Raw genomic sequence first — 15,099 nt, 5'->3', positions numbered from 1 at the left:
GTCACAACTTTTTGTAATTCTTGCTGTCATTGTTGGATCCTGAAGATGGCTTTAATCGAGTATTGTGGCTTGGAAAGTAAACTAAACATTAGCCCCTTAGACCGGTATAACGAAATAAACAGTGATGTTTTCAACCAGACCAGAAATTTCACCGCTAACTGCGAACTAAGCGTACCGCCTTTTCCAAACGTAAGTCTTAGGTTATGTGCAATTACAAAACTGCCAATCATTATATGTATTTAATAACTGCATCGAATTCTAATGAACATATCGCACTAAGATATTTTAACATTATTGTTTTTACAGCCTGCCGAAAATCTCAGTAGATTTAAAGACGATGGCACGGGAAAAGGAATCAAGATGCATTTTGACCACGGAACGACTACCTTAGGATTTCAATATCAGGTAACTTGTCATTATCTTGTTATTTGATATTTACAATATGAAAATACTTTTTATTCGCTATTCATCGTCGATTTCAACAAGTTTTTTATTGAAAATTACCATTTATAGGGTGGTGTAGTATTGGCAGTGGATTCTCGTGCCACAGGCGGGCAATTCATCGGTTCACAATCCATGAAGAAGATTGTAGAGATTAATGATTTCCTATTGGGTAAGCTTTAAATGATACGTAAACAAATCTTAAGCCCAACAAGTCTTAAAATTATCTACTGTTTATTAAAATTATTTGCTACAGTCACAAATTAAATGACATATCATCAAGTGCATGTAGAATCTTAATTATCCAAACTAATTGTGGATGTCTGCCTCCGCAGTGTAATGGTCAGCACGCTCGGCTACCGTTCTGGAGGTCCCGGGTTCGATTCCCAAGGGGGGTAAAATAAATATAAGTGATTTTTTCACTGTAATATTTAATTAATATTACCCTAGACTGGTACCTGAAGCGGAGGTCTGATCACCTTTCCTTCATGTGTAAAACGATCAAGATAACACTGCGTTTATATGACGCAGTGCCCTATGCACCATTGGGGTGCAGATAAGGGTTTTATTATTATTATTAATTGTGGATGAAGGTAATCTGGATATAGAAAAATTTATGATTTTTAGTCTAAATTCACGATTTACAATATAAAATAATTTTTACTAAAAAATATCAATCAATTTCTGCTTCAAGCTATTCATTCATTCATTTCTTTTTGAAGCTGCTAAATCGCGAATACTGCAAATGTTACCCAAGACAACTTATATTTTCCAGAGTGTCAGTGAGAACAATACAATAACCAACGACCAAAATGTTACGCGTTACACGTAACAACGGTAGATACAATGTGCGTTTTGTAAATTAACATTTTTTATGTTTATTTTACCTTGACCGATTTGTATAATCAAAAATCCGGATAACAGAGGTTCTACTGTATTTATTCAATATTACCCTGGACTGGTACCTGAATCGTAAGACTTGGTTTCTAATAATTAATATACAACTTAACTCATTGTTATTGGGCTATTTTTTTCATCAACCTCGACCCTAATTACACTCGGACAGTCTGCCGCCCGACCCTCAGTATATTTATCACATGTAATTGCAACACCCAATATCCATATGTACAATGTTTATTGGCGTCTCTCGTGCTCTACCAAAAGTAAGCAAATAAAACACAGGCGCTGTGGCGTAGTTGGGCAGATACTCGACTGCGAAACTGGCGTCGCGGGTTCGATTCCCGCCAAGTGCAAAATTAATTCAAGAAAGTTTTATTTTCAAATGGTCTGGGTGTTTGTGATGTATTTTTCACATTAACCTTACCTATCTTTACTATCCTACCTGCAGACAAGCCTCTAATAGAGGCTTTGCGGCTTATTCCTTTAAAAATTAAAAATAAATCCTTATAATCGTCTCCCGCTCTCTACCATCAGTATGTAAAAGAAGTTGTTAAGCATTTCCCGCAAACAATGTGTTCACTTTGCATCAATCCGATGCAGTCCCCTATGCACAATTAGGTGCAGATGAAGATAAGAAACATAATAATATATAGCTTGATACTGTTTAATTATCTGCCCTGTGGGTGACACGATTTGAGTACACCAAGGATTCAGACTTTGCAAAAGATTCTCTCCCGTGCTGAATTTACTCTTTGCACATCTCAAAGATAAATAAAATATATCGCTTTAATCAGGAACGTTGGCGGGTGGCGCCGCAGACTGCGTGTACTGGGACCGCGTGCTGGCCAAGCAGTGCCGGCTGTACGAGCTGCGCAACAGGGAGCGGATCAGTGTTGCCGCTGCCTCCAAGCTCATGGCCAACCTGGTGTACAGCTACAAGGGAATGGGGCTCAGTATGGGCATGATGCTAGCCGGGTGGGACAAGAGGGTAAGACCCCAATATTTGTTTTTTCATTGACTTTGCAATAATTTTGTAGAACTCCATATTTATACTTTTAATCAGTGGTACTTAACCTGGGTTCAATCGAACCCCAGGGGTTCGGTGAGTCAGTCTCACAGGTTTGGCGGAGATCAAAACACACACCCAACTTATTGTATGATATGAAAAATGAAACAACGTACGATATATTCGTCCCATAGATCTAGTATATTATTTGAAAGGAATATATCAATCTACAAAAAAAAAATACAAGAGCTCAAACGCTAAAACAATACACCTACTCCGCGTCGTACATTTTTTTTACTGGGATGGGACTCCAAATAAATCATAACTAATGTCCTAGATCTATTGTCTGAACTTACATTAGTTAGGAAGAAGCAGCGATAACACATGTGAAATTTCTAATCCTGCTGTTTCCATCAACACATGCGAGTACAGGGAACTAATTAAAACCCATTTGTGCCTGTATTCCCTAAACACGTTAAAACTTTCATTGTTTTATGAAAAGAGCATCATTACCCCCTGCGTCTTACCCTCATCCATTTAAAATTATAATCACAAACAATCAAAAGTCTGTTTTAAAATTAAAGGATATAATACAAATACATGTAGTATTTCTAATCAGTCATGCCATTAAGACTTTCATACTACCAGATGTAAGCCATATGTAAAATGACAAATGTAATAACAATTCAGTTTGAAAGAATATGTCGTTCCAATATATATTTTTTAATATGGTCTTTATTGGCAGGGGCCCAACCTGTACTATGTAGACTCGGAAGGCACCAGGACTCCCGGGAAGTGCTTCTCAGCGGGTTCCGGGTCTATCTACGCTCTCGGAGTGTTCGACTCGGGATTCAAGTGGGATATGAGTGACGAAGAAGCCTTTGGTAACACCATTTTGTATTTTATTTCCTGATCAAACTATTCTAAGCCCTGAATACCTAATATAAAGTATTTTAAAAAAATAAACTGATTTACTCTGCAGATATGTACCAAGTTATCACGAAGGGCTTTTAAGCATTAACAAGGATTGTGGCACATCCCTCAAAATGTAAAAAAAAATCTTGTAATGCTTCCAATTGTATATGATTTGGAAGAATATTCTGAACATACGCCACAAAAACTCGAAAAAGTAAAAAAAAAAGTCAATTTACCTGAATAAATATTTTATCAATTCCTAATTGTGGTTTTAAGTTCAGAAAAATATTTATAACGGAATGTTACTATAGTATAAAATAAAATCCTAGTCCAGATATTACTACAATATAAAATAAAACTTAAATGCTTCTGCATTATTCTTTATGCAGTAATTCTTTACTATAATATTATTATTGAATTTGAGGAACTAACTCGTCCCCTCCTCGCGAATGAAATTCATACATAATACATAGAGAGAGAAAAATTGTGAATTCCGATAGTATATGTAGGAAATAGTGATAGTGGAAATGAAATCCGAAAAGTTTGTAAAAACATATAACGCCATAAAACGCTTAGGCGTAAGATCCAGAAAATATGCGAGGACTGTGCAATATATACCATTATTTTTTTAAATAAAGTTTTGGATGTCTTTTGACTAGCATTAGCCCTTAAGAATATCTTGGGATACCAGCAAATGTCTCCCATCTACAAAACCATCAATTTGATGTGTGACAATTATCTTAAATGATTACTAGATATACCTCTGATGGTTTTACGGAGTTCAAATTGCATAGTTTTCTAGTTCCCTTATAAATTTGACTTATTTACAAATATGTATTTCTTTTTCCATAGAACTTGGTCGCCGAGCAATCTACCATGCCACCCACCGTGATGCATACTCCGGAGGCATCGTCAGAGTGTACCACATGACGGTCAACGGATGGAAGCGCATCTCCGATGACGACTGCATGGACCTCCATTACAAGTATCAAGCTGATAAGGAAGGGAAGCCTGTTGAGGTTGCGATGACCTAATCAATATTTTTACTACGATTGAGACATTACAATTTTCTTATTTAGTAAAACCATACACCAATGTTTCACTAAGGATGTGGCTTTTTTAATTTGAAATATATCTTCTTTTTTTTACTAAACATTGTTTTATTTGTATTATATTAATTTTTATGATTCTAGAGGTAACATACATACAATAATACCCTGCTTTGCACAGGTAAAACCATACACCAATGTTTCACTAAGGATGTGGCTTTTTTAATTTGAAATATATCTTCTTTTTTTTACTAAACATTGTTTTATTTATATTATATTAATTTTTATGATTCTAGAGGTAACATACATACAATAATACCCTGCTTTGCACAGGTAATCCGTGACAGCAAATGGCGTGCTAAACGTATCAGCGCTAAGCGGAGTCTATTTTCCACATATCGCTCACTCCTTTCAACAACGTCATATATCAAAAAACGTCAATTTTCAGTTTTGCATGTTTTCGGAATACGCAGAAAATGTGCTATATCCCAGCAAAAGCGGCATATTTTTAACTTAATATTTACCCGCTACAGGGCAGAAAGTGTTGTTTTTGCATTTTGAAGAAAAGGTATTGTTTAATTATTTTTTTAAATATACCAAATATTTTTAAAATGGAGAAAAAACATCCAGGTTGTACCTAAAAAGATCTGTTGCACAGTAAAAAGTTTAATAAGTGGCTTGGTATTTATTTTTAATACATTTTATTATATTTTTAAACTTTAAAAACGATCTCCTGAAACAAAAAGTTTTTTGATATATGACGTTGAAAGGAATGAGCGATATTTAAATGACAACAGTACAGAAAAATAACACACTTTCTTGCACACACGTCTGCCATTTTTATACACAGTATTCAATTATCGCAATTATATACAAAAAGTAATGCGTTTCTAACGACAAAACAGTATTGTACTACATATATAAAGTTATTGGGAATGAACATACCCAAAATGGTATAAACTAATTGGGAGTCGACACGCCGTACTTGTGACCATAACAGTCGACACGCATAAATTTTATGGTGGAGACTGACCGGAGCCATTTCGTAACGTGTTACGTTACGACGCAAGCGTTTGTATAGTCAGTACAGCGAGCCGAGCGCTCCATTCATAGTCGGAGCACTTGCCGCGAGCGACGTTGCCACGAAATGCTCCGGTCAGTCCCCACCTTTAAGAAGTCCCCGAGTAAAAGATTGCATTTTTCCATTCCTTGGTGAATACTGCGGAACAGCATAAATAGGGGTGGCATTAAGCAGGGTATTACTGTATTTATCTAACTTACTCAGGTTTCAAGTTTCATTCCCAACGGAGTCACTATTAACATATTGTTTCGGCGTGCAAATATTTGTGAGTTTCAAAAACCTTATGTCGCACGGCGGTATGCACATTTTTTTTGCATCTCGGTTACCTTCAACTTCATATACAAAAAACATGTTGTAAATGCCTAATTTCTTGTCTTGCTTTGATGTGTATCTGATAGAAGTCACTATAATACAAAAATATCCATTCTTTTCTTTCATTCTTTCAATGCGATCTAATATTGACCGTGTCAAACTTCACCATAACCGATGTGTTAGTGTGAAGTATTTTTACATTAATAAAAGATGAGCTTTAAAAAATCTGTATTTGCTAACTATACACGTTATGTATATGTACTATCTTAATTTTCCTTGTTCAAAAGCATCCTCCTGTTCCCAATGTGAGATATCCTTTATCATTAAATTTTTAAAAGATCCATGCTTTCCAACTCCTGCAAATCAAATAAAAAACATAATGTAAAAAAAAATGTTGATCTTAAGTTACCAGTCCGGGAGCATGGACGTAAATGAACGCCGGTACCAATTTTCCTAAAAGGAGTATGGGTGTTAATGAATGTCGAAGTCCGTCTGTCAGTTAGTATGATGTAACTTGTATATCAATGACATCTGTGGATATTTGAAAGTAATTTTGTCATAATTGAAAAGTATTTTGAATATGTGTTTTTTTGTTTTTTAAATTATTTTAATATAATTTCTAATTTAATAATATGTTCATCGATTTAATGAAAATAAAAATCATGTAAAAAGAACCCACTCCCCAGAGAAAGTCGGACATCAATTTTTGTAATCCCGGAAAGGTCAAGAAAAGTCTTAAATGTAGAATAGAAATTGATGGAAAAAATATGAATATTTGGACAAAGTGGAATATTGATTTTACTGACTAAATCACAAATCTTCATAGACCAGTCTGTAATGTCACAATAGCAATGAAAACAGTTATGTATTAATCAGTAAAACTATGTGAATGTAAAGTATCAACATGTATAGAAAAGAGATGACTGTTTTTAAGTTTACCTTCTTTGAATTTAGCGGAATTTAAATCCATTTCCTTAATTGCCTCTACTCTTAACCTTTCTAGTTCCGACATATCTTGTGATTCGTATATATTCAGTTTGTCATACTGTAAAGCACTTGGAGGAAATTTAGTCAAGGATCCTGCAAAATTTATAGCTTGACCTAGTGCTGAAAAAAAAATTAAAGTTATACATGTTGAAATATAATACTGGAAAAGTTTCATCATATTTTCATAGATGCAAGATTACACAAATATCAATATGTATAATATAGTGAAACCCCTATTTTACATTTTTTAAAGGACTGAAAAAAAAAACCTAAATAGAGAAAAAATGCAAAAGGGTATTGAAAAAACAATGTTGTATTTTTTATTTTTAAAAAATCATGTAAATTAGTTTTTAGGTTACTTATAATAAGAATAATCCTATTATATAAGTTTAAAAATAAGAAAAACCTTAATTGAAACTCTAGTCTGGAGCATACTGTTATATGGAAGTGAAACATGGAGTATCAGGCAGGCAGAACGGGGCGGCTGAAGGCATTTATTGGAGATTCATTGGTCGGAACATTTGGGAACGAGGTATTAAGTAGGGCTGGGGAGTCTAGATGCTTACTCAATCAAATAGCACAACACTGAGCCAGATGACCCAGTGTTGTGCTATTTTATTGATGGGCCATAATATGGGACCCCCAGGCCTGCTTCTTACGATTGCGGAAGGCATGTGCGAAGGCACAAACTACAGAGGATGACCCCGCTTAATCTACATGGGCCAAATTATTTCCGACATTGCGTTGTAGCGGGTACACCGAATTGAAGAGACAAGTGGAGACCAGCCATGAAAGAAGCAAACCAATCATCACAAAATTATCCATGAAGAAGTTAGTTGTTTTCTTGAGTAATTATTTTTTAATCCTGTATACACATTTAAAAATTCCGTTTTAAACGCCACCAGTGCTTGACAAATTTGTTTTAAGACACTCCATGTACTTTACTGCGATCAATCCATCCATCATCATTCACCATTGAATCCTTGGATATAGAGTCAGTTGGCAATGTGCAATTCCTTTTCAGGAATGATCGAACCACCGATGGGAACATTGCTGGCCCACGCACTGACCAACCACTATTTAATCTCTTCAAGTTTATCGTACTGCACCAACTCACTGTCGTAACTCACATATTTTGAATATTTTTGACATAATTTGCGGGGAAAAAACCCTAAAAGCAGGTAAACACATTCATTTCATTTCATTCAAACCCTTATCCGCACCCCAACGGTGCATAGGGCACTGCATCATTAAACGCAGTGTTATCTTGAACGTTAACACATGAAGGAAAGGTGATCAGCCCTCCACTTCCGGTACCAGTAATATTGAATAAATGAATAATAATAATAGTGAAAAAATCACTTATATTTATTTGACCCGCCCTGGGAATCAAACCCGGGACCTCCAGTACGGTAGCCGAGCGTGCTGACCAATACACATACTGAAATAAATCACGACTGAAATAATTAGAAGCAATTGGCGGGAAAACGTTAAATCTGGGTTTCACTGTATGTATCATCTTAATAACGCAGATATGAATTACGCAGTAATAATTCATCAGTTCTATGATATTCCATATAGTACATACCAGTTCCAGTGGAAACACTCCTGGCTGCCAATCCCCACTCGTGAGCTGTAGTCCCAGTGATAAGTCGCCCAGTTATTGTCAAGTCAAGGGCCCTCGAACCTCCAATCAACTGAGACAATCTTTTCGCACCACCCAAAACTGATGGCGCACCTAAGAATAAAAAATACTAAAATACAGGTATTCTAAACAAAGTTTTGACAAAAACCATTAGTCCAAAGAATATTGAAAACAAATACTGTAGAACGGGGCTACTTAAACTTTGATGTGTTACTTGAGCCCCGTGCAAAAAAAATATTTAGATCTGTATTTGGTCTACAACAATGAACGTATCGACATGATTCACTGTTTCCCTGACAGGTGATACTTATTGTCACGATACTTTGATCGATACCACAATCTAAATATTTTTTTTGTACTGGGCTCAAGTAACACATCAAAGTTCAAGTAGCCCCGTTCTACGGTAGATCAAGTTACAGTAGACTCTTGATTTATCGGGATGGGTGATGAAAAAATCCTAGCTAATCTAAAAACAATTTCAAAGACTTATAAACTCATGCCTCTAGCGAGATAGCAAGGGTTTTTGCCAAGAATTTTCACTCATGAATTACATGAAATTAAAGTAACTTTGAACATAAAGAGTAAATCCACTCACGAGTAGGCATAGGCTATGAAACTTAAAAGTTTGAGCCTGAGTAGGGTCATGATAAGGGGTGTTGCATAAGCCTTAGCTAGATTTCAGAGTCACTTGGACGTTAGGCAATTCAAAAAAAAAAAACAAAATAAACAGGGAGGATACTGACCAAAACGTCTACCCAAAACTCCTAAGGAAGCGGTATCTTCAATGACTCTGAGATCGCAAGCGAGAGCCAACTCAAACCCTTCCGCTACCGTGTAACCGCAAACCGCTGCAATTATTGGCTTTCTACACAGAGGCTGTCCCTCAAGCGGACCCTAAAAAACAAAGTTTAAGGTGGAGACTGACCGGAGCATTTCGTCGTTACGTAACATGTGTAATTTTAGCGCCCGGCACATCAGTTAGCGTTTTAAAACGACGATTGGCTTAGATTGGCTTGTGCTTTTGTCCATATTTTTTCGGATCGGTGCTCTTGATCGGTGCGTGAACACGTTGCGCGTAAATTCGATCACGCTAAACTGTCGTAGTTGCTTTCATTTTTCAAAACCGGACTGCCGGACGGTCAAATCCCGTGTAGTGGACAAACGCCCTTAGGGTGTCACCATTTTATTATTTTTTTGATAAACCTCAAACAAATTCATCATTGGATAAAGTAAATAATAAATAACAAAAATTATCCTCACCACAACGTCTAGAAAAGGTGCATATCCTTTTTCTGCAATCTCTTCCATATCAAATCCCGAAGAAAAGTTTCCGCCTTCTCCATGTAGTACAGCAACTTTACAACTGCTATCTTCATCAAATTTTCTAAATTCTTCTAATAACTGATTTAAAGTTTCAACATTTAAACAATTTCGTTTAGATGGTCTATTTATACAAATTGTTCTGACACCATTGAAATCTTCTATTACAACATCTGCAAAATAGTAATTTAAGTTAAATTATAGTAAGCCGGTAGAAGCCAGTAGCTAATTAAATATCCGTTCAAGGCGGGAAATCGACATGCGCATATAATTTATCATTGATAAATACATATATTTTTTTAACATAACCTCTCAATAACTAACTTTTATTTAAATGCGTAGAACTCAAAGAAAAATTCCGTTTTACACTATTCTTGTATCTTAACATGTGCTTAAAAAATGCCTTCATTTTGATCGATTTTATTTACATATTTTCCCCCACAAAATTAATTCAAAACCGAAAGTCAGTCGGCGAAACGTCAAAACAGCGATCAGCAGTAAAACTTCAGTTTTGCCAACTTCATGATATTAAGTCAAATGGACCTACCTGCTTACCTGTAGAAATATTTGACGTCCTTGTCCTTTATTTTGGAACTAAATGTCAAATGGATTTGTGTCAAGTTAGTCGAATAAATTCGGACGAATTTAGCTGTTATTGTAATAAACTCAAATGAACTTCATGATTACAATGAATAAAATAAACTCAACGTGTCGAATTTGTCTAACGGAGGGAAAAACCGGCACATCCGTTTTCGAACCGCATAATTCTGTGAAATACAGTGATTTGATCGAACAATACACAAGAATAGAAATAAAACAACACGATAACCTCCCAAGTATAATTTGTGACGACTGTAGAGAAGATCTCATGGTCGTTGTTGAATTTAACGATAGATGTCGACATTCAAATGATAAACTAAACGAAATTTTCAATTTAAATGTTAAAAGTGAAATTAGTAATGATGAGGTGAAGGCAGAAGAACTCCCTGTACATTTCCAAGCTGTCAATGTAAGCGATATAAAGGATGATACAATAAAAGAGGAAATCGAAGACTCTGGGACTTGCGCTGAATCTCCGGATCGCAATGAAGATTATGTAGAAGATGTCGAAGTGAAGAAAAAATGTGCGAGATCTAAAGAACCTAAGTTATTAAAACCTAATCCAAAGAGTTTCACTAAAGATTCAACAGTAAAAAAAGACATGTTTAAATGTGAGGAATGTAATTTATCAATTAGGAGTAGGGCGGCTTTATTGCTTCACAGTAGAACGCACACTGGAGAGAGACCTTACAAGTGCCCGGATTGCCAAAAGTGCTTTGCGCTTCGTGGAACATTAAAGGAACACATTAGCAGATTACATACGGATATCGAAAGACAGTATGTTTGCGATGTTTGCGGAAAGTGCAGCGTCAAAAAGGCGGATCTTGTTGTTCATATGCGAATACACAATACAGAAAAACCTTTCAAATGTCCGCACTGCCCTCGGAGGTTCGTACAAACGGGAGCCCTCACGTCCCACATCCGAGTGCACACCGGAGAGAAACCTTTCGCTTGTCACTTGTGCGGGAAGCGTTTCATAGCCCACACCACTCTAACAAGACACATGACCGTTCACACGGGCGAAAAGAAATACAAATGCCTCATATGCGGCAAACGATTGAAGTCGAGTGGCAGCCTCAAACAACACATAGTATTAATTCACACCCACAAAAACGCAGATCGTTCCGGATACTGCGAACATTGCAAACGAACATTTATCAATATATCCCAACACATGAGGAAGCATAATGGAGAGAGACCATTCGAATGTGAAATATGCAACAAAAAATTTGCTATACAGCGGACTCTCAATGCGCACTTGATCAAACATCGCAATTCAAACAAATTTGTTTGTCCTCATGACTCGTGTACGGCCGCATTCTCCCAGCAATTTAGCTTAGACTATCACATTTTAAAGATTCACAACAGGAAACACACCCACATTTGTGAGGTTTGCACAAAAGGCTTTTTCCGTTTATCTGACCTCGGAAGACATCTTAAAACTAACTGCGGTAAAAGACATAAGAAAGAGACCGTCCGCGTTGAATTAAAATCAGCATAATAACCGCTGGAATAACAGTCTTCATCACTTGGTATTACATAGTGGTGTATACGAGATGTTTGAGAATAACAAATTTGATTAAATATTTTTTTATCAAACCACTGCACTCACGTCATGGGGCACATAAGGGGTAGAAGTTTAGGAAATAAATCCTACCAGATAAAAAAAGGAATCTGAGTGCAAATAGCAATAAACTGAGATGCAAAACCTTTAAGTTACTCTGGTTCATTTGTGATTGAATGTGACCTGTAAATCTTGAGTCTTTTAAAATAATAATATATGCATATTATTAATAGCTCAATATTAATAAACATTAAAATTTAACACTTTGGGCCAAAAATAACAAATGTCCAACATTTTATAATTTCATTTTTAGATTCCGCAGAAAGAAAATGTTATTGAAATTTCTATGTCCCTCAAATCAGATATGAAAAATATCCTGCGATATATAAAATGTTGACAAAAATATTTTGTTTTTACTGTCCTACTGTAAAAAATGGGTTTTGTGATATATGTGGTTTTTGTCCCAAAGTCTCAGATTACTTTCCAAAATGTTTCTTATTTATTTGCAATCCCTATTTCCATAATGCCAGTTGCCTTTACAATGATAAAACCCATGTTTTTATGAATCATATTCACCTAAAAACTGCTGGAAAAATTTATATCTCGTAATGAAAATTGAAAGGGTAATGGAAATTAAAATACTGAATATATGACTACAAGACTATAATGCATTCAGGAAAATGAATAAGTCAGAGGCTGGTGACAATAGCTGAGGTTTAAAAGAAAAATGGCTGAATATAATTTTTAATCTCCCAGGACGTTGGTAGAGTAAATGACGTTTACTTCATAAAATAAATAATTTTCACTCGAGAGTTGCGGCCTTTTATTTCACTCGTAAAAAATCCGACATTTCAGGTGCAACAACCTGATTGATTTTTCTCTTAAATTATATTACTACACTGCTAGATGTGGAACTATTTTTTGGGTTGGAGAATGTCTCCATTGTTGAATGTGCATTCTGTTTTCGAACAACTGACTGTTATCCTTTGATATTATTTTGAGAAATAAAAAGACTTTGTGTTTTGATCCTGATCTGAGAAATAAAAAGACTGTTATCCTTTTACCTCGTTCGTCTCCCAAATTTGCCTAGTACCAGCCATTCAACATTCTTTTAAAAAATGAAAATTTAAACAGAACTTGTGTCAATCAACGTTCAGATGATGGTAAGATGAATTAGAAGCTTTTACCATCATGTACTGATATCGATTCAGATTGGGAAGTCAGTTTGTTAAATATTCCATTTTACCTGTTTATTTCATATGAATTTTTCCCGCAAAATATTTGTAATACTATTTACTAGGTCAGAGGATTAGTGTAATGAAAATCATGATAAAATATTTTAATTCTGTATTTCATTTTTCTGATTTCATTATTATTCCTTTCTTGCATCTGTCGCAACAGTCAGCTCTAACATGCTTCAGGAGATCGCTTGAACGGAAAAATCCTCTCGAACAATTCTGACAGACATGGGTTGGACGCTTGCTGTGGACTTTCAGCATGTGATAATCTAATTTAAACCTTAATGGGAATGCAGCAGTACATGACTCATGAGGACAAGTGTATTTGTTAGAGTCGCGATGTCTACTTAAATGGCCCGACAGACTTCTCTGCAGTAAAAAGCTTTTTTCGCAGATATTACATTTGAAAGGTTTTTCTCCGGTATGAGTTCGCATGTGTTCAGACAGATTAGAAAATGATTTGTTGCATTCGTTGCAATATCCGGAACGTTCCGAGTGCACCACTTTAATATGCATTTTAAGATTAGGCAGAAGTCTGAAAACCATTCCACATTTATCGCAAACATTCGGTTCTACCGGTACATGCATATTCTTCACATGTTGCAAGAGAATAGATTTCGTTTTTACTGGCGTGTTACAAATGTGGCAAACAAATTTCTTTTCTTTGGTGTGTACAGATTTATGTTTCTGTAGGAGGGAGCGAGACGCGAATGCCTTTCCGCATATTTCGCAAGAATATGGTTTTTCTCCCGTATGACTTCTAATATGCATGATGCGAGTATTGGATTGTGAAAAAGCCATAGGACAAAGTGGACATTTGAGAGGTTTTTCCTTGGTGTGTATTCGCATGTGCACTATAAGGTCACCTTTTGTAAAGCTGGCCTTTCCGCAGATGTCACAAACAAACTCTCTTCTTGCTGGTTTCTTCTGTGTGTGAAGTCTCTCGATATGTTTGTTGAGTGTTCCTTTAATAGCGAAGCATTTCTCACAAGAGGGACATTGGTAAGGCCTCTCTCCGGTATGCTTTCTGTTGTGAATCAATAAAGCCGATCTGCTTGAACTAGACAAACTACATACTTGACACTTAAACGTGTCTTTTTTGCTAGGTTTGGATTTCCCGTCCCGTTTAATTGAATTCTTTCTTGAACTATTTCTTTCAATTTTTAAAGAAAGAGTTCTTTTGTCTGAAACTATATCTATATTTTCAGCAGAATGAAGAGGTCCCACGCAAACCTCATCGTCGACGGTTTCTTGTTCTATCTTGCATTTGTTTATTGAAGCTAAGTTCATAGGAACATCGTCTTCGTTTAAGGCATCATCGACTTCGTATTTGAGGGGTACATTAAATTTAAAGACATCTTGTAATTTATTATTAGATAAACGACATTTTTGGTTAAACTGAATAACAACCATGAGCTCATCTGTACATTCATCACAAATAATACACGGCAGATCATCGTGTTGTATTATTTCCAGTCCTGTATACTCCCTTATCAGGTCGCTATACTTTGTGGATCCTTGCAATTCAAAAACGGAGCTACCAGATTTATCTTCTACTAGGCATATTCGACACGTAGAGTTTATTTTATCCATATTCATTTTCAATTTGAATATAACAAATATAATTCATACATTTCGCTTTCATGAATATTTTCACGATATTGTTTTCACCTTTGACGTTTCGACCTACGGTTGAAAAATCGAATGAAAATGATTAAAATACTCGATTAATAAAATACTCGATCACTTCGAGAGCACTCCCGAAAGATTCATTGGAAAATTTAATCCGAGACAATCGGCAAACCTTCTCGAGTGACGGATTCGATTAAAAATAAAAATAATTTTGGATTACATATACAACCCTGTTTTTGTAAAATACTCAAGGCCGCTTTAATGATTATCTCGAACTTTCATTCGCTAGATTTTCTTGGACTTAACATTTCGTTTGATTTCATTAATCCGAGACACCCAAGATGGGTGAAAAGCCATTAAAAAGAAGAAGAAGGATGGTACAATTAAAGTTCCCGAGTAAAAAAAATTG

The 15,099-nt window shown here is 35.7% G+C and overlaps 3 protein-coding genes across 10 annotated transcripts; 1 reads left to right on the top strand and 2 right to left on the bottom strand.

Moving 5' to 3' along the window:
• Positions 1 to 4,567, top strand: LOC148313366 (proteasome subunit beta type-5-like). The gene is made up of 6 exons (XM_088264441.1): positions 1 to 189; positions 307 to 405; positions 514 to 613; positions 2,136 to 2,329; positions 3,093 to 3,231; positions 4,115 to 4,567. The coding sequence occupies exons 1-6, from the start codon at positions 46 to 48 to the stop codon at positions 4,294 to 4,296; spliced, it is 858 nt and encodes a 285-aa protein (XP_088120567.1). The 5' UTR covers positions 1 to 45; the 3' UTR covers positions 4,297 to 4,567.
• Positions 4,568 to 5,917: 1,350 nt separating this feature from the next.
• Positions 5,918 to 12,303, bottom strand: LOC148313365 (uncharacterized). Of its 8 annotated transcripts, none has more exons than XM_088264386.1 (6): positions 11,019 to 12,303; positions 9,597 to 9,829; positions 9,080 to 9,230; positions 8,280 to 8,429; positions 6,644 to 6,811; positions 5,918 to 6,060 (listed from the first exon to the last, which is right to left on the bottom strand). In XM_088264386.1, the coding sequence occupies exons 1-6, from the start codon at positions 11,089 to 11,091 to the stop codon at positions 5,966 to 5,968; spliced, it is 870 nt and encodes a 289-aa protein (XP_088120512.1). In that variant the 5' UTR covers positions 11,092 to 12,303; the 3' UTR covers positions 5,918 to 5,965. The 8 variants fall into 8 exon arrangements, with proteins under 8 accessions (XP_088120512.1, XP_088120528.1, XP_088120544.1 ...); XM_088264402.1 differs by having other exon boundaries at positions 11,365 to 11,541; XM_088264418.1 differs by having other exon boundaries at positions 10,204 to 11,505.
• Positions 12,304 to 13,150: 847 nt separating this feature from the next.
• LOC148313364 (uncharacterized) lies at positions 13,151 to 14,987 on the bottom strand. The gene has a single exon (XM_088264302.1). The coding sequence runs from the start codon at positions 14,655 to 14,657 to the stop codon at positions 13,173 to 13,175; it is 1,485 nt and encodes a 494-aa protein (XP_088120428.1). The 5' UTR covers positions 14,658 to 14,987; the 3' UTR covers positions 13,151 to 13,172.
• Between the last annotated feature and the right edge of the window lie 112 nt (positions 14,988 to 15,099).

This window comes from Brachycentrus maculatus, unplaced genomic scaffold (genome assembly GCF_059751285.1).
Source record: "Brachycentrus maculatus isolate JH-2025_06_01 unplaced genomic scaffold, ASM5975128v1 h1tg000015l, whole genome shotgun sequence".
NCBI lineage: Eukaryota > Metazoa > Arthropoda > Insecta > Trichoptera > Brachycentridae > Brachycentrus > Brachycentrus maculatus.
The sequence above is the reverse complement of the archived record's forward strand: the minus strand, read 5'-3'. Positions and strand labels throughout refer to the sequence as shown.